Below are 18,965 nucleotides of genomic sequence, written 5' to 3'. Positions count from 1 at the left end.
TGCTTGCTGGCACATTTTTAACACCACTTCCAAGATGTAACCTGTTTGTTGTTTAATTGCAGATGCTTGTAGATGTCAAATACATCACACAACACAACAGAACAGCTTCGCAATGGTTGCAACATCATTTTATCTCATTAAAGTCAGCATCCAAAGTTTGGATACCTTAATTAAAAATTGAATTTAACAAATTTTAAAGACAGATTCTTTATTAGTTTTAACTTTTGGCTAGTGTTTTTACTATGAATTCTGAAGTTTGTTTTGAAATTTGAATATTAGTGCTGTCCTGCGGTGGGTTGGCACCCTGCCCAGGATTGTTTCCTGCCTTGTGCCCTGTGTTGGCTGGGATTGGCTCCAGCAGACCCCCGTGACCCTGTGTTTGGATTCAGCGGGTTGGAAAATGGATGGATGGATGGATATTAGTGCTGTGGTTCTGACTTTCTCACAGTCTAGTTAAGTGCACAAACTGGTATGTTTCTAGTTTGGATTTGTGGAATTTCAAATATGACAACATTTTGATGGTGAAATCATTTTCGCACCTTCTTTCCTACTGTTTCACTATATAGGTGCTGTTGTTTTGTGTTTAGTGTTCATGGCTCCTGTTCTCTGATTGTTATTAGATTTTAGGCTGTTTCTGGGTCGCAACTTTATAAATTGCCATTTAGAGCAGGGGTGCCCACACTTTTTCGGCTTGTGAGCTACTTTTGAAATGACCAGGTCGAAATGATCTACCTACATTAAAAATGCTATATATACAGTGCATCCGGAAAGTATTCACAGCGCATCACTTTTTCCACATTTTGTTATGTTACAGCCTTATTCCAAAGTGGATTAAATTCATTTTTTTCCTCAGAATTCTACACACAACACCCCATAATGACAACGTGAAAAAAGTTTACTTGAGGTTTTTGCAAATTTATTAAAAATAAAAAAATTGAGAAAGCACATGTACATAAGTATTCACAGCCTTTGCCGTGAAGCTCGAAATTGAGCTTAGGTGCATCCTGTTTCCCCTGATCATCCTTGAGATGTTTCTGCAGCTTAATTGGAGTCCACCTGTGGTAAATTCATTTGATTGGACATGATTTGGAAAGGCACACACCTGTCTATATAAGGTCCCACAGTTGACAGTTCATGTCAGAGCACAAACCAAGCATGAAGTCAAAGGAATTGTCTGTAGACCTCTGAAACAAGATTGTCTTGAGGCACATATCTGGGGAAGGTTACAGAAAAATGTCTGCTGCTTTGAAGGTCCCAATGAGCACAGTGGCCTCCATCATCCGTAAGTGGAAGAAGTTCGAAACCACCAGGACTCTTCCTAGAGCTGGCCGGCCATCTAAACTGAGCAATCGGGGTAGAAGGGCCTTAGTCAGGGAGGTGACCAAGAACCCAATGGTCACTCTGTCAGAGCTCCAGAGGTCCTCTGTGGAGAGAGGAGAACCTTCCAGAAGGACAACCATCTCTGCAGCAATCCACCAATCAGGCCTGTATGGTAGAGTGGCCAGACGGAAGCCACTCCTTATTAAAAGGCACATGGCAGCCCATCTGGAGTTTGCCAAAAGGCACCTGAAGGACTCTCAGACCATGAGAAAGAAAATTCTCTGGTCTGATGAGACAAAGATTGAACTCTTTGGTGTGAATGCCAGGCGTCACGTTTGAAGGAAACCTGGCACCATCCCTACAGTGAAGCATGGTGGTGGCAGCATCATGCTGTGGGGATGTTTTTCAGCGCAGGGACTGGGAGAGTAGTCAGGATAAAGGAAAAGATGACTGCAGCAATGTACAGAGACATCCTGGATGAAAACCTGCTCCAGAGCGCTCTTGACCTCAGACTGGGTCGACGGTTCATCTTTCAGCAGGACAACGACCCTAAGCACACAGCCAAGATATCAAAGGAGTGGCTTCAGGACAACTCTGTGAATGTCCTTGAGTGGCCCAGCCAGAACCCAGACTTGAATCCAATTGAACATCTCTGGAGAGATCTTAAAATGGCTGTGCACCGACGCTTCCCATCCAACCTGATGGAGCTTGAGAGGTGCTGCAAAGAGGAATGGGCGAAACTGGCCAAGGATAGGTGTGCCAAGCTTGTGGCATCATATTCAAAAAGACTTGAGGCTGTAATTGCTGCCAAAGGTGCATCGACAAAGTATTGAGCAAAGGCTGTGAATACTTATGTACATGTGATTTCTCAGTTTTTTTATTTTTATAAATAACAAAAGGAGGAAAAAGTGATGCGCTGTGAATACTTTCTGGATGCACTGTATATATATATATATATATATATATATATATCCATCCATTATCCAACCCGCTATATCCTAAGTACAGGGTCACGGGGGTCTGCTGGAGCCAATCCCAGCCAACACAGGGCGCAGGCAGGAAACAAACCCCGGGCAGGGTGTCAGCCCACCGCAGTATATATATACAGTTAGGTCCATAAAAATTTGGACAGAGACAACTTTTTTCTAATTTTGGTTCTGTACATTACCACAATGTATTTTAAATGAAACAACTCAGATGCAGTTTAAGTGCAGACTTTCAGCTTTAATTCAGTGGGGCGAACAAAACGATTGCATAAAAATGTGAGGTAACTAAAGCATTTTTTTTTAACACAATCACTTCATTTTAGGGGCTCAAAAGTAATTGGACAATTGACTCAAAGGCTATTTCATGGGCAGGTGTGGGCAAGTCCGTCGTTATGTCATTATCAATTAAGCAGATAAAAGGCCTGGAGTTGATTTGAGATGTGGTGCTTGTATGTGGAAGATTTTGCTGTGAACAGACAACATGCGGTCAAAGGATATACTGTATATACTGAGTATATACATAAAATATATGTTGTTGTTCCTTGCATAGCTGAATAACCCTTATGGCACAATAACAATTCAATACATTTATGGTCACTACAGTATTTTGATTTAATAATCTTTATATGGGAAAAGGCTGACTCGCATAAATAAGTAGAGCCGAATAATGCAGTCAAGGAGGTAGCACATTTCCTCATGTTTGGGTACTTTTCTTCTGTGAGTAAGCCCCCATGAGCCCCAGACTTCAGCTGAATGTCATCCTGTAGTGTCAAAATCTCATCCTCCACTGTAGGGGAGTTTTAGGTGACACAGTTTTGCAATTTTTGATGCGTGTGAATCACCCTCAACATATTCCCTAAATAGATAGCTCTTATATGTAGCGATTGGCTCAAGTAAAGCTAAGTCTTGAAACCGTCTGTCAAAGTCTGACAGACAATTTTCAATCTGCTCTGTAGCTTATGCTGTCAAGTTGCGCACACGCCTTCCATTGAGTCTCCAGCTCTGATGCGAGGTTTTGGATGTTCCCCAAATCATGGTGCTGCAGGTTTGAGGACAGATGTTGCATTTTTCGTTTGAAAGCATTAACTGAGCTAATCATATTGACCGTGGTTTTGTCTTTTCCTTGCAACTGTAAATTAAGCTCATTCAACATGTTCGTCAGATCGGAAAAAAAATGCCAAGTCTAGCAGCCATTTATCATTATTAAGTTGTTTGTATTCTGCATGTTTAATGACAAGGAGAAACTCCTTTTTCTCCGGCCAGGGGTCTCAAAATCTCAGCAGGAATTTCTCCCTAGCCATCTGCCTCAACGAAGGCCTCTTTTATCATCTCTCCATCTTGGAAGGACTTCTTATGCTTAATGATCGAGTGACTCACCTGGAACGTTGCCTCGGTGTGTCTGCCTTTGCTTTTGAATTCAGCCGAGTGAAAAATGTCGGCTGTCCGATTAACTGCGATTTTAGTTCCCTCTCCTTTCTCTTTCTCAGATCGCTTTTCGGAAATAAGTCAGTTTCGTAGTTTTTATGAACACAGTGACTTTCCACATTTTCCTTCTTTGGAATAGCAATGATAGATTGACAGATCAGACAAACACACTTCAATTGTGACATTGTGAGAAAAAAAAATCCTCTTCCAATTCCACATCCAGCCCATACCCACAAACCCCCCCCCCCCCCCAATACATTTTTTTTTAAAATCCCTTCTTTAGTTGATTTAAATTGGGAGGTTAACTAGATCACTTAGATATCTGGAGTTTTGCAGTAGCTCGTGGGTTTGATTGTGCGTGCGGGATGACCAGTGTGTTAGAAGAAAATAGATCTCAGACTGGCCGCCTTGTATGTCAATCAAGTGGCAAATGCCATAGGGAGGATATATGATAGGCTAACATTTAAAAAAATTTTTTTTTGAATGCAACGCGATCTACCTGCACTACCTTTCCGATCTACCAGTCGATTGTGATCGACGTATTGGGCACCCCTGATCTAGAGATTATCGGATTTCCTCAGTTTTGGGTGTGCTAACTTTTTTTCTGATTTTTCCTTGTAGAATAATTTAATTAACTGGTCCCAGACTTTTGAAAATTGTCATGTTGGGCAGATTGGTGTCAACCTAGTCATAACACCAGCTTAATGTTATGGCTAATTCCATCTACAAAGTCACTCCAGGTTCAGAAAATTACTTGAAAACAATAGAATGTTCTCTGAGTTTTGCTCTGAGATTTTTGTGTAATGGCATCCATGATTCTGTAATTGTTTTGTTGTCATTTAGTGGTTGATTGTTTGAAGTGAGGGCATGGCATGAAGCAGAGTGTGGTCTTCCATGAAGGCCACATTATGAAAAGTCAGATGTAAAGCCTGGTGATATCATCTCCTGACGTGCTCTGATTAGACATGTAAGGTGTTGGAAGAGTTGTTTTATTGCTAAAGAAGATAATCTTATTAATTTGTAATTGTCCCAATCACAGACTTTTTCATCTCATGACATTATCTTTTTCTGATTTTTTGTACTGTAATACTGTTTTTTCTCCCTTTTTTATTATTTATACAATTTTCTATCATTAAACATCATTTGAAATATTATCTCCTTATAAAGTTAACAAGCTTCTTAGAATATACCACTTCAAAAAAGCAGCTATAAATGAAAAGCTTTAGAATTGCCATTCTATTCTTCATCTCTTCTCTTTTATTGTCATCTAATATGCTACATCAGCCTTTTAAATGCAAATTCTTAGAACTGCTATGTATGCAACACTTACCTCTATTCAGATGTTACTTCACTTGAATTTAAAAAAGTGTATCATTTAAAAAAAATGTATTTAAAAATGAAAACTGGTGAAATCTTTTGATGTACATTGGACATACATTACTAAATGCTGTTCATTCCTTTCTTCTTTTTTAATGGCCCAGACATTTTACCCTCTTTGGCCATTACTGCAAGGCCCAACCATGGCAAGGATCTTTTTCTTGTTTTATCTAAATATGCTTTGATTAGTGTTCGATGCAGTGGCACTACTACTCTATATATTGTAATGTGGCTGGGCACTGGAGAAGCAAAACTGTGACAACAGAAGAATAGCTGGGATGCCAACCGGGTCTTTCTTTATAATTCCTGTTTCCTTTTCTTTGAACATAAAGTAAATGCCTTCTGGCAGGAAAATACATTGGCCCTGAGGTAGCAAATAAAGTGAAAAAGAAAGACTCCAGTTAGCCAATATCTTGTACTGGAAAGGTCTCTCGAAGAGCTCTGAAGCAGTTGGGTATCAGTCATGAAAGCTAGCTCACTCAAAGGATAAGAGCAGATCTGGGTGTGAGGTTGAGATCCCGGAGCCTTTCGCCATGTCAGTGGTGGACAGGTACTGGGCCGTTACCTAGGCACTCTAGGAGGTCGGCCACTTGTAGCAAGTGGTAGGCATCAAAATGGGAAATTTGATTGAGCCGGTGGAAGTCATTGCAGAACATCCAGGAGCTGTCTAGCTTTAGGGACTAATATGATCAGGCTGGACCACAGGCTGACTGTGTTCAGTCATCCCGAGTTACAGCATCCGGTGTATCTCCAACTCCAACTGTGTTCTCTTCACCTCCAGCAATTGGTAAGCTCTTTTGCGAACTACTATCCCTGGTTTAGTCACTATATCATGATTGATCAGCTCTGTACGACCCAGCTTGACATCCACCACGCTGGGAACGAAAGCAATGGTGGCTCCAAGCTCTTTTCAATGCTGGGGGTCTAGGGTTTTCCCATAGTTTAATTGTTCAGCCTCCAATATCAGACCATTGTCAGACCTTATGCTGGTGCATTGGGCCCTGGGTTCCACCTGGTCCATGATAATACCTGGCCTCTTGTGACCAGAGTGTATAGGCAATTCCTGGATGATGAAGGCATTGATGCCATTGACTCCTCGTTCCCCAGACCTCAATCCAATTGAGAAACTCTGGGATGTTATGCATCGGTGCGTCTCACACCGCCAAGTAGCGCCACAGACTATCCAGGACCTCACTGATGCCCTTATCCAGGGGCCTCATGTATAAAAGGTGCGTATACACTAAAATGATGTGCACGCCCATTTCCACATTCACATCACGATGTATGAAAACTAAACTTGGCATAAAACCATGCACATTCTCATGCCAGCTCAAACCATTGCGTACGCACGTTCTCGGCTCAGTTTTGCAAACTGCCAACACTCAGCGACAAAGCAGTGCTACTGTTCCTGTGTGGTTTCCCTTTATTTTTTAGATTCAGATCCCTGACACGGCATTATCAAATACACTGAAATTAACTGCATATCATTTTTTTAGTTTAAGGCATCTGATTGTAATCAACCTGTAACAATATAATGATGCACGGAATGGCCAAACTATTCCAAAAACTATTCCAGTGCTTTAGCATGATGACAACTATCAGTGCACCACTCAGAGTATTTAACCCACTGTATCTGTGTGTGGAATCACACCTCTACAGCAGCTGATTGGAAAGCTCTACGGCAGACTCGTGCTGCACCTCCCAGACTCCTCCCAGAATTATGTCTCTTTGAATATGCAAATCAATATAAATATTCCCATAATTTCAGCGTTCTGTGAAAAGACAATGAACGTCATAAACATACATTTCACACTGACCGGGCTGAAGTTGGCTTACGCATGGTTTTTTGCATCTGAATTTTTTTGTGCGTACACACATTACAATTTTTGTCCGCACGCCATGTTTTAGTGTGAATTCTACGCACAGCATTATGCATGAGGCCCCAGATCTGGTAGGAGATCCCCCAGGGCACCATTCACCATCTCATTGAGAGCATGCCCAGACATTGCCAGAAGTGCATACAAGCATGTGGGGGCTATACACACTACTGAGTCACATTATGATTTGCCGTGATTAAATTTATGCAAGTTGGATCAACTTGTGGTTTCAATTTTTGACTTTGGCTTTTGTTACATTATTTTGTTCTTAACAAATTACACAGTATTACTTAGTAAAGATTTTCCACTTGAATATTTCATTCCGAGAGATCCAATGTGTAATTTATATATATATATATATATATATATATATATATATATATATATATATATATATATATATATATATATATACAGTATACATACAAAAACAATGCCTGACCACACAAATAATCAAACCAATGATTTTTGTTATTTGAAAATGTATGGTTATAAAGTTTATGAAATAATGCACAAAATCAGAAAATACAGTATGTAGCATCTGCACTGAACTTGCTACTTTAGTGTCTCCCCTGCTCTCTCTAAGTTATTTCACTCTCTCTAGTATCTCTGTCAATTGATTTCTACGTTTCTATTTTGTGTCTTCCACTTCAAGTTCAATTTCAGTTTGGCCACTCTGGTTCTTTTCAAGTATGGCCCCTTTATCTCCTGAATAGTGAAATACTGAACTATAAATCTTTAGCATCACCCAGCCATATGTGTACACTTTTGTCTCTGTTGTTTATTCTGCATCCAGTTTCTGTAGTTTAAAAAGTCTCAAGGTATTGCTTTGCTTCCTATCGTTTTTGGGCACTGACTACTCCTAATGAGTGTTAAACGTACACTTTAGTTCATATGTCAGATTTTTGTACTTTATTTTAGGCTTCGTTAGATTCAAATGTCAGACCTATATTGAAATTAATTGTATAATGTAGTATACTGAAAAGTCAATAAATCTTAAATACTTTACTCAATATATTGTAAAACATATTTGCTCATTATTTTATTATTATTAATTATAATTGAATTATATATAACAGTATTTTTCCAACAACAATGACATAATCTGAAAAGAAATATCTTTCATCAAAAACCTTTTTGTGTGCATATTTAACATTTTAATCATTAAGCTAAAATATATAAAAGCAATTTTTTCCAGAGGGGTGGTTATATTTGTTGTTCTGTTTTTATATTAAAAATCAACAGAACTCCTTATCTGCTCTTATGATAAAAAGATACCTTGACAAGAATGTGCACAGCATATGGTATAGGCTGGCTTCTTTAAAACTTTAAATAATTAGACTTTAACAAAGTAATTACATTTGCACTTTACTACATACATTGTAATGTCAATGATATTTTTTCAGGCAGATATGTATTTAGAATAATGAATTCATCAATCATATCACACTATAACTGGAACAATTCATTAGTTCCTCACATGTTATTTGTGTATTTCACTTGTTGTTGGTTACAAGATTTAAGTAAATACAAAAAATGTCTGACATGATTTGTCTTAATATCAGTCTTTTCAGTAATAAAAGCTGAAATTTAACTCAGGAAGTGAAGATTTTAAATATACACTAAACGTAAAATACAGTTAAAGGCCTTTATAAAGGCTTCTTCGGTCTTAATTACATCTTGTAGTGGAGTGAAATGAAGTTTGCAGAAAGAGAAAAAATGATTGGGGTGCAAACTTGGAAACAAAACCCCATTTAAAATCCCATTTAATTCAAAGCAAAGCAAGAAATAACAGAAATTAAGCACTTCACTGAGAAGCTTTACAGGGACAATAGTCCACTTATCAGGATGATTAGCAAAGAGTTCGGGCTTCTGTCAACACAAATACCTGGGTCTTCATCAAAATATGACCCCCTCCTCTGGGGTTGCTCTGCTTTTATATGGTGCAGACTGGAAAGGGCAGGATTTGTTTCAGTTCATTGCCCTCACATAGCAGTTTCTCCATGCTGTGAGAGAAGGAGGAGACAAGTCTATTAGCAGCAGCAGCACCGCCTGTCGTCCCAGGGTAGTACTACTTACTTCAGATGAGCCCGGAAGATGATCCTCTAGCATGCATGGATGGCAACTTACACATTCACATCAGTAAAGTAGTTATTTATCTCTGCATTGTGACCTACTAAAAAGCCTCACTTGGCAGTGGTGAGAGGGGGCTTAAAGGGGACACATTTCTCTTGATATTGCATACTTCAGCATAAGACCTGTGAATCCTTCATATTCACAAATAATTGTAGCAACACATCAAATAAACCACACTGAACAGAGAGGACTAACCACTTTACCGACCCTTTGTATGTATTACCAAGACCAAATAAAGTCTTTGTTAAGGTCTTATTACAAAAAGCACATGAGTAGTTGAGGCATTTTTGTATTAACTATAGTACAATTTTACCATATATTTATGCATTTAATAATTGCACTCTTTTAACATGGAGTTAAGTCAAGGGTTGCATTAGCATGAACCTGCAAAAGAAAAAAAAATACAGTATGTTAAAACAGCTTTGTCAATGAAAATGAGAAAGAAAAAAAGTAAGAGAAAAACAGTTACAGCTGTACTGTCATCATCAGGTGTGTGTCAGAAAATAATTAAAAGGTTAGATAATATACGAGGCATATGAGGGAGCATTGTGGGGAAACATAGTTGTTGGATCCATTTCAGTCATTTTCAATGTGGAAGAAATGTTTACCTTCTTCTTTTCCTTTTTCACAATACAACACCCTGGCCTTATTCTTAGTGTGGAGAGATCCCAGGAGGGCACTTTCTTTCCATGATACACTTTACATTCCATAATGCAAGACAGCAAAATGCGAATACATTTAAAGTGGGGGTAAACACTGTTTATAGCCACTGTATGTAATATTGTAACTTTTTTGTAAACTTAATAGCTACAATAAAATTGCTAAAATTGTAAAAGGACAGGAGCAATGCCAACTTTTATAGTCTGACAGTACCCACAGTCACAAGCCATTCTTCCTCAAGCTGAAACCACATTATTTATTTTTCTGTTCAATTACTGCTTATTTTTCTGCATTCATTTACACATTAAAATAAGTTTAAACATTAATAATGACTTATTATCCTTTAGGTTTGCCAGCATTAATAGTTGCAGTCTCTGTTGGGTTTACCAGAGCAAGTGGATATGGTACAGCAAGTTAGTAAGTAACTCCTGTTTTTTATATTTTACACTTCACTCCAAAATGTGCTTAGTGTTGGCTCTAGCACAATCTCTACAATGGCTTCTGTACCCTGAATAAGTTGGGGGTGAGAGAGAACGTGTTAAGTAAAGCATGAAAACTTTTAAGTGTGTAAACCAATATAGTGCATCTGTTCTATCTAGTTCAAGTTTAAAAACCTTTTAAGTTTGGATTGTAATAAAGCCCAAAAACATTTGGCTTTCAAAAGTGAACTGATGGCATAGTTAAAAATGACATATTTAAACTGCATGTGGCATGATACAGTCTTTATGTATAGAAAGTAATAAATTAATGCATGACTTTCACAAATTTCAATTTACTTTTTCATTTATAACTTCAATGAATGTCTCAGTAGAATGCAGAGATGCTTGATGTTAAGGTGTACTCTCTTCTCTTGATGTTAAATGAATAAACCATTACATATTGAATGATCCCATGACATTATACAGCATGATACTCTTTTTGTTTGATGTCAAGCTGCTGGCTTTCCTTGGAAGGTGGGCTGCTATATGCATTTGTTGGTCCTGCTGCTGTCATTGTTCTGGTAAGGCTCCAACTATTCTTTTGTGCTTTTATGCTATAACTAAGTAAACTCCTAAAGTTTCTGTGTAGTATGGTAATGATTGTACCTCACTTGTATAACACCTTTCATACAATGTGCACAACAAGTATAATTCAAGTGATTTAGAATTGCAAGTAGGAGGGAGACGGTGGTAGTTTTATTGACTATAGTGTTCTATAGGGCGTGAGGTAAGTTCTGCTACCTAGTTTAATGCGCTGCCACCCAGGAGTTATTATCAGCTTTTTGTGATGCCTTTCGATGGATATCATTGTGCCAGTGGGATCTTGAATATCGACAGTAACAAAATTGCTTTTGTATGTGTCAGTATTTTTGCATTCTTCCAAATAATTAAATTCGGATATCATATGGAAGATCTAGAACTGAATTTCAAAGGATGAATTCATTTCTGCTTTTTCATTCTTATTATAAGGGTTGCTATATTGTTTCTGTGGGAATGGTTAAATTCTAGGCCAGGGGTAGGCAATGTCGGTCCTGGAGAGCCGCAGTATGTGCAGGTTTTTGTTCCAACCCAGTTCCTTAACGAGAACTCAATTATTGCTGATGAAGCACATATTGCTTAAGTGACATTTTGATGCTTCATTTTAGTGGTCTCGCTTGTTAAGGTTCTCCAACCTTAATTGCTTATTTCAATCTTAAACTGCTGCATTCAGTGTTTTAATTGCTCCTTATTAGCAATAAGATATAAAAGACAAAAGCAGCCAGCAGTTCTCCAGCTAGCTTTTTTCCAATTACATCTGTGTGTGTTCATCATGCACTGTTTGATTTAATAAAACACTTAATAGAAAAATGTGACAGACTGAAAATGATCTGTTTTAGGCTTCAAATCATTTGGATGATATCCTTGGAAAGGAAAAAAATCTACGATATAAGAGCCTTACATTGCACAGACTAACAAGCCATAAAATTAAATAAGGTCTGAGATTGGCAATGATTGGTTTCTAATTAAGCAATTGGGTTGGAATGAAAACCTGTAGCCACTGCGGCTCACCAGGACCGACATTGCCTACCCCTGTTCTAGGCTATACAGAGCTCACATGTTCATGTGTTGGTTTGAATTATTTTAGTAGGCTGCATATTACTTCCAGGTACCAAGCTAATGCCTTGAGTTGAGCTTCTTTATGCTTCTTTTTGTGTGTGTTTAGAGATAGACTGAAGTTCTGTCCAAGTCTAGGTTTTTGACATGTGTGCAATGTCATCGGGAAGTTCAGAAAAAAATGATTCAGCAGGTAAAAGAAATTAATGAAAGGATGGAGGGATTTTTCATTCTTTAAAATGATTCTCTGTATGCAGTATTTATTACAAATCTTATCTCCATCTATTATGTGCAGTAGATAGATAGATAGATAGATAGACAGTAGGTGCAAATGGAACAAAAAATCTGTCGTTGCACCATTTCCAACTAATACTAATGTACCTGATAGGTGTGGGCCCATACTGCTTGCTTGTTCTCCTTGTTTGTGATTGTCATTTCAGGTCAACATGCTGATCGGAATTGTGGTCTTTAACAAGCTTATGTCTAGAGATGGAATTTCAGATAAGTCTAAAAAGCAGCGTGCAGGGTAGGTATCTTATCACTAATTTTAATTCATTTCTATTATTGATGAGCAACATCTTGCTAACCATGAGATATTGTGGGCTTTAAATATCCAGTTTTTATCTGGTTGTTTGAACTCTGATTCCAAAGAAAGAGGAGAGGTGGGTAGAAAAAGCTAATCTTTTTTTTTTTGTATAAGTACCGCTCTTCATTCACGGCCTTTACCCTCTCAATTTTTTACTATAATGTTGCTCTTGTAATTTTCTTAAATCTGCCTTATTTTTATGCACTGAATCAGGAGGAACAGTGTTGATAGGCTGCTACTTCTGAATATAGTTGAGTTAAAACTGCCGTCATGGTTATAATACAAAGAAACTGAGTGCAGCTCACAAATTAAATGCATTTCTATATTTGTGTTTCACTGACATGACTAAGGAGACATTAAGTATTGTGTGGGTGCTTTAATGAATAGAATAGAAACTTTAAATAGAATGTGTAGTCCGTGACACTCTTTGATTAAAATTAACTGGGGTAGCAGATCCCCCGGCAGTACTTATAATATAAATATAGTACACTGCTTCCTAGTCCACACAGAAGTTGTTAGACATAATGTATTCATAAACAGTGTCCCTGTAGCACATAGTAAAACCCAAAATAACAAACGGAAGTTCTAATCATTAAATTTATATAGCAAGATGAAAAGTAGGGCCTCTTCCTCAAGTGTTAGAATATTTGTTGTATAGCTTCAAAACATATTAGATCTTTCAGAAGTCTGCTCTTTTATGACTGGACAGAAGCGGAATTAAAGAGTCAGGCTGAGAGCAACACTTGAAATTGTTTCATTTTATTTCCTCCCAATTAATCTATTGGATACATTTCAAATTTGTCTATTTACAAAATAAATACAGTAGTAACAAAACCTGAACACCTTCCTTCCGATTTTTTTTTTCATTTAATTAGATAAAGTCTCACTTTTGCATTATACTCTTATTATATATTAACTTTTTCTGAAGAATTAATTTTGAGTAAGCTGAACAAAAAATTGTGGAAGACATGAGGTAATGCTATAAATTTGAGTTTGCATGTAAAAGATGAGAGATGCCTATACACATCTGAAATGCTTATATAATTCATTACAATATTCATAAAAATATAATTAAGCAATAAAGACAGCGCTTGATACAAATGTCATTTGAGGGAGTATAATTAATTAATGAATGAATTTTAATTAATTCAATGTCTTATGCAATACATGCTTAATTAATTCTTACCTTCAAAGCAAGTAAAGAAAGCAACAGACTATTGTGACTAAGAAAGCAAGAAACAGATACTAATCTTCTGTTAATACCTGTTACAAATTTCTAAATATGCAGCTCTGTGCCCATGGCACTTTAATTCAACCTCACAGAATGCCAGAAAGAAGTAGCCCTGCAAAAAGTGATGCTGGGATCCTCCAGCCTACAGTATCCATTTAATGCAAGCCAATGTAAACCAAATCCTTCAAGAAAAATTAAATTGGACAATTGGCTGCCTGCTTCTCCCCTCCTCCCCTCCCCATTTATTCAGTCAGTAAAATATCCTTCCCTGCCTCCTTGTTAGGCAGATGCTAAAGCTGGGATGTCAGAAACTGGATATTTTAAGCCTTCCTAATGTGGAAAATCCATTAAGTAGTTTATCTAGAATTTAATTATTTTTGTACATCTAATTTAATCAATGTGTGTGGTAGCTGCAATGATTAATCTCTCATTATGTAGTACAAGGGGAAAAACAGTAATACTGCTACTGTGTGCTGATTCATAGAATAAAATAAACTAGAGCTGGAGCAAGATTCCATTTGGCATCGAGAAGCATGTAATGTGGGAGTTCAGATTTTCATAGATTATGTCAGTTTTATAGATTCTCTTCCAGCAGTGTGCTCTTGGTAGTGATATGGAGTAGTTTCACAAAAAACTAGGACTCATTAACTTCTGACTTGTTTTTACACTGCGGTCTCTCCAGATGGCCTTTATTATATAATCATGTTATCACAAACCACCACCACTCCATACATATAATTTTTATTTATTCATTTTAGCTTGTCATTGAACAAAATTGGACTATATTTTAGTGATACATGTGTTCTCTTCCATGAAAATGTACACTGTTCTTAAGAGGTTGTCTTTGGTGTGTATTTAGATACAGTGCCTATAAATAATATTTACCCTATTTGGAAGTTCCTGCATTTCATTAGAGATCAATTATTTTGTGTTTTATGTTTGTCACTGTGCAGAAATCGGTTTTCACTTTGACAAATCTGCTTTTCCTGTTTATCAGTGTCAAAAAATCCAAATTAAGTCCACTGCGATTCAGTATTATATAATAATAAAATGTGAGAACTTCCAAGTAATTATAAAACTTACACCAAATTTGTTTTTAGATACCTTCAAAATATTCACCTTGAGATGCAATACCCTTGTCCCAGCATTTCTTTCATTCCTGGCAACATTCTCTGTTCTCATATTTTGTTACCTTGTTCACAGTCTCTTGCATTTTTTTTCAGTATTTATTCCACAGTAGCAAATCTTCGTCCCTTCATTCCCAGTTTTAATTTTGGGAACAAACAGAAGTCACAGGGAGAGATCTAGTGAATATAGTGGATGTGAAGATGCAAGCACATTATTTTTGATCAAAAACCCTTTGACTAATAACAACAACAAAAATGTATTTCTTGCATAGCCAAAAATCACACAAGGATTGCCTCAATGGGTTTTAATAGGCTCTTCTTTTTGGCAGCCTCCCAGCCCTGACCTTCTAAGAACACAAGAAAAAAATCATCCGAAAAACCTAGTAGGAAAAAAAAAATGAAAGAAATATTGGGAAAGGAAATTCAGAGAAACCCCCCCTTCTAGGTAGGCTGGGTGTTCAATGGGTGTCAAAAACTCTGGTAAATACAATACCAAAAACAGAACACAAGTAATCGCCACTGGCAGATGGCCAATCTACCATTGCCATCTCAGAAATACAAGACAATAGTACAAACTACTATGTTTGTGCACAGCACTCGTCACTGTGACAGCTCTCAAGGCAAAATACAAGAACAGATTATACCACTCACTAAATACAGAACTATCACATACAGTATAACGAGACAGATTTGTTAAAATACATCAAAAACAAAGTATTAACTAATTAACATAACTGAAAAGCAATATCTGTTCATCAGCTAGTTGTAGATCCTGATAACACAGTGTGTAGAGGTGCATTGTTTAACATGCACTACTGGTCTGGACATTTGTTTCCTGATGCTTTCCTGCAGATGCCTTGACACTTCAATGTAAAGTCATTGATCAACAATCTGTTCATTTATGAATAAGTCCAGCAATGTCAAAACACATGATCATCATTTTCTCCTGAAACTTTGCCCTGTTGGTTTGGAGAGCAAAAATCAGGAAAGTCACTTGTGTGATTGTAGAATAAAAGCTATAAATACATAATCAATCAGCTCACAACAATGCCATCCAAACTAATTAACCAAACTTGTAGGCATACAATACCTAGCGACATTTTTGATAACTACACCCTACTACTGTGCTATTAACTGATTCCAGGATTTTTTGGGTCCCCACTGGTATAACTTAACTTTCATTTTTAATTTACATTTTGAAACTAGGCATTTTCATCACATTTGGTATTATTTTTGTGAAGGAATTTCATCCATCATTCTTAAAATAGTAAATAACAATAAATTATGGCAATGTTTGTGTTCCTTTTAAATGGCATATGAGCATGTTCAAGATAAATGCCATATCTGTAAGAACACCAAGAAGGCACATGCAACACTTTACTAATCACTGCATTTTCCACTAAACCTCAGGCATTATGCGACAGTGTCTCTGAGAATTATTGTGATTGAACTAAAGGACCAAGGGATAAGAAAAGCCAGGCACAATCATTGTTGAGGCCAGGCAAGGTCAAAATCAGAAGATTATAAAGTTAATCCAGTAAACAAAGCACAGGGGCAAAGCAAAAATCAGAGCCAAAAATACTTCAGAACCAAAGCGAAACCAAGTGCTAGGATAGGTTTTCATTTGTTGAATATCCAACTGAGGGATAACTTAGTCTGGGGCCACCAGTGTATATATATGGTCACTTCCTTTTGACATAATGTGTGCGATGATCCTTGTCATATGATTATAAAAGAACAGGAATAAAAATAAAAACATAATTAGCGTGTACTATAACACTGGGAACTTAATAAACTAACTTTTTTACATACTGTATAACGTGCCTGCAAAATTTGATCCTTAATAATACAGACAAGCATTAAAAAAGTATAAAGTATTTTTAACTTTAATCCATCTGAACGAAAAACTCTAACCCTAACCCTAACCCTAGGAAAAGCAAAACATAGAAGGTTGGATAATTTCACTAACTTAGGACCAGGGGATTGGCAACTGTAGCCCCCAGCGTTTAAACTTAAAACATTACACAGTTAAATATAAAATAACAGAATAATGGCGAATACAGAGGGAAGTTGACCAGAGTGGAACCAGGCCTACTCAGGCAGGACTGCTTCTGGAGCCTCGACCCAGTATGAGTCGTTCTCTGTTACAATACAAAAGGAAAAATTAAAAAAAAGGATAGAGAACTTAGATAAACGTAACATAGGGAATAAATGATAATAATAGAAGTGGGGGGGAGCGCGTAAAACCACAGTCCAGTACAAACCAATGATTGCCAGAAGTAGTGATTTTTTTTCTTTTAAATAGGAACCAACAAAAAAGAGCACAGTCGGGAGATATAAGATAGAGTAAACTTGGATGAGGGCCCTACAACAGAACTAACCAATCTTAGTTACAATAAAAAAAACAGGTGAGGTGGATATGTCGGCCCAAAACAAACTAGTATTGATGGCCAGTGCATTCGGAGCACCCATAAGACTGAAAAACATCCAGCTCAACATTTAGAGTGGTGTAATCGGAGCTTATGGGAACTCTGCCTTTCTCCTAAACCTAACCTTCCTCCATTTTATTCCAAGAAATGCACTCCCAGGAATTTTGTTTTGACAAAGTTATTGAACTTCTTGTGAAGGTGGATGATGCTCATGTATGACTACAGTGTGAATCTGGAGGCGTCTTCATGGGTGCTATCTGTGTCATTCAATAGGTAAAGCAATTTAAAGTCAGCAACACAAACCAGTTCCAAAGGGTCTCTGAACACCTTATCCAAGTATTGACTTCTTAAAAGCATGGTGTTTTCAGATGAGAACTGTAGTATGCAATAGACACTCATACTGAAGGGAATCCCTTTTAATTAATGATGTTTCTAAATCAGTCAAAAAAGAAGCTAGTTCAGATACTTCTCTGAGCTGCTGTCTCAGTGCCAGTGAATAATGGTGAAGCTGAATCCTTCAAAGGTGCCAGGGAATTTCTTGTGTCTACTACATAGAGTCCCTTGTCTTGCTGCTTAGTATTTTATACCTTGTCAAGTGTAGCTGACACCGTGCCCCTTGTGCTACCCCTTTAAAATCCCAGCATTAGGAGCTCAATCATTGCAGCTTCCTTACACGATATGTTAATGCATGCTATTAAAATGCAACATGGTTTTTAAGTCTGCTCTGCTAACATTGTTAACAATATTCATGCTGTCTTCTTTGTTGCTTTGTTTTTTTTTTCTTGTTGCCTGCGTTTTTACCTCTTCTCCACTCCCTCTTATTTATGTATTTATTTTATTCTCTTAACTTGCTCTCATGTTCGGCTTTATTTGTTCCGTTTTTCAAGTGCGGCGCCTGAGCCCCGTAGCAGACTGCTTCTCAAATGTTCCAAGTGTGGGGTTATCTCAAGCACAGCTTTATCTCCCGTCACCGCCAGCAACGCCATGTTAGTTCCATTCCATATAACTCTGTACCAGTGCTGTGACCGTAAGAATGAGGACCTCTTCAAAGAGATAATGCTCCTGCTTCTTTCTGCGACTCCCCTCTCATATCCTTTATAGACTGAACCTAACCTGGATGGCTGGCATTTGTTATGCCTTTTCTTTAATAAAGGCATATTAAAACCTCAACCACTGTTCATTTTTAAGTGTCTTGCTCTAGACAAAACTCCTCTGTCTTTGTTCTGACAGAGGAAATGCATGAGATATAAGAGGAAGTCATTCTCTTTGTAGAGCTAATACAAAGAAAGCTCCCTCAACAAATGCCCTTCTTGGGATTCCAGTGTGGGTATCGTTGACTTTTCTCCTGGTAAACCAAAATGAAGTACTGGATAAGAAAATTTTTTTCATTGTTTTATTTATTTATTTATTTTTTAATTGAGCCCATTGGAGCCGCAGAAAGAAAGGCGCAATTGCTCTTTAAAGAGAAAAGAATCAGCTTGGTAGGGTCGGCTGCCTTTCTGGTTCTTTTGCACGTTGAAACAAAACGCATTCATGGATAATTGCCTTCAAAGTAATTGTTTTAATGATGATGAAGTTAAGTGCAGTTTTTAATTTAGGCTCCCTTCAAGACGTTGTGTTAGACTGATAATGGCTGTGCTTAATTAAGCAAAGCAAAATATATTTCAGCCCTCCATCCACCCTTGCTGCTGCAATGGGAAATTAACAGACAAATAAAATCTTAATTTTGCTTCCTCATC

General features: G+C 37.5%; 1 protein-coding gene across 11 annotated transcripts in view; it reads left to right on the top strand.

Annotated features, from left to right (window-relative positions):
* adgrb2 (adhesion G protein-coupled receptor B2) overlaps positions 1-18,965 on the top strand; it is a 1,003,794-nt gene that overhangs the window by 842,515 nt on the left and 142,314 nt on the right. For 9 of the 11 annotated variants that reach the window (XM_051919045.1, XM_028818906.2, XM_051919049.1 and 6 more), the window contains 4 exons: positions 10,129-10,198; positions 10,715-10,781; positions 12,294-12,379; positions 18,114-18,212. In XM_051919045.1, coding sequence (XP_051775005.1) covers positions 10,129-10,198; positions 10,715-10,781; positions 12,294-12,379; positions 18,114-18,212 — 322 coding nt within the window. The remainder of the gene's footprint in view (positions 1-10,128; positions 10,199-10,714; positions 10,782-12,293; positions 12,380-18,113; positions 18,213-18,965) is intronic. The other 2 variants (XM_028818903.2, XM_051919046.1) reach the window with 1 other exon arrangement.

This window comes from Erpetoichthys calabaricus, chromosome 14, assembly GCF_900747795.2.
Source record: "Erpetoichthys calabaricus chromosome 14, fErpCal1.3, whole genome shotgun sequence".
NCBI classification, from domain to species: Eukaryota; Metazoa; Chordata; class Cladistia; order Polypteriformes; family Polypteridae; genus Erpetoichthys; species Erpetoichthys calabaricus.
This window is presented reverse-complemented; position numbering and strand designations above follow the sequence as displayed.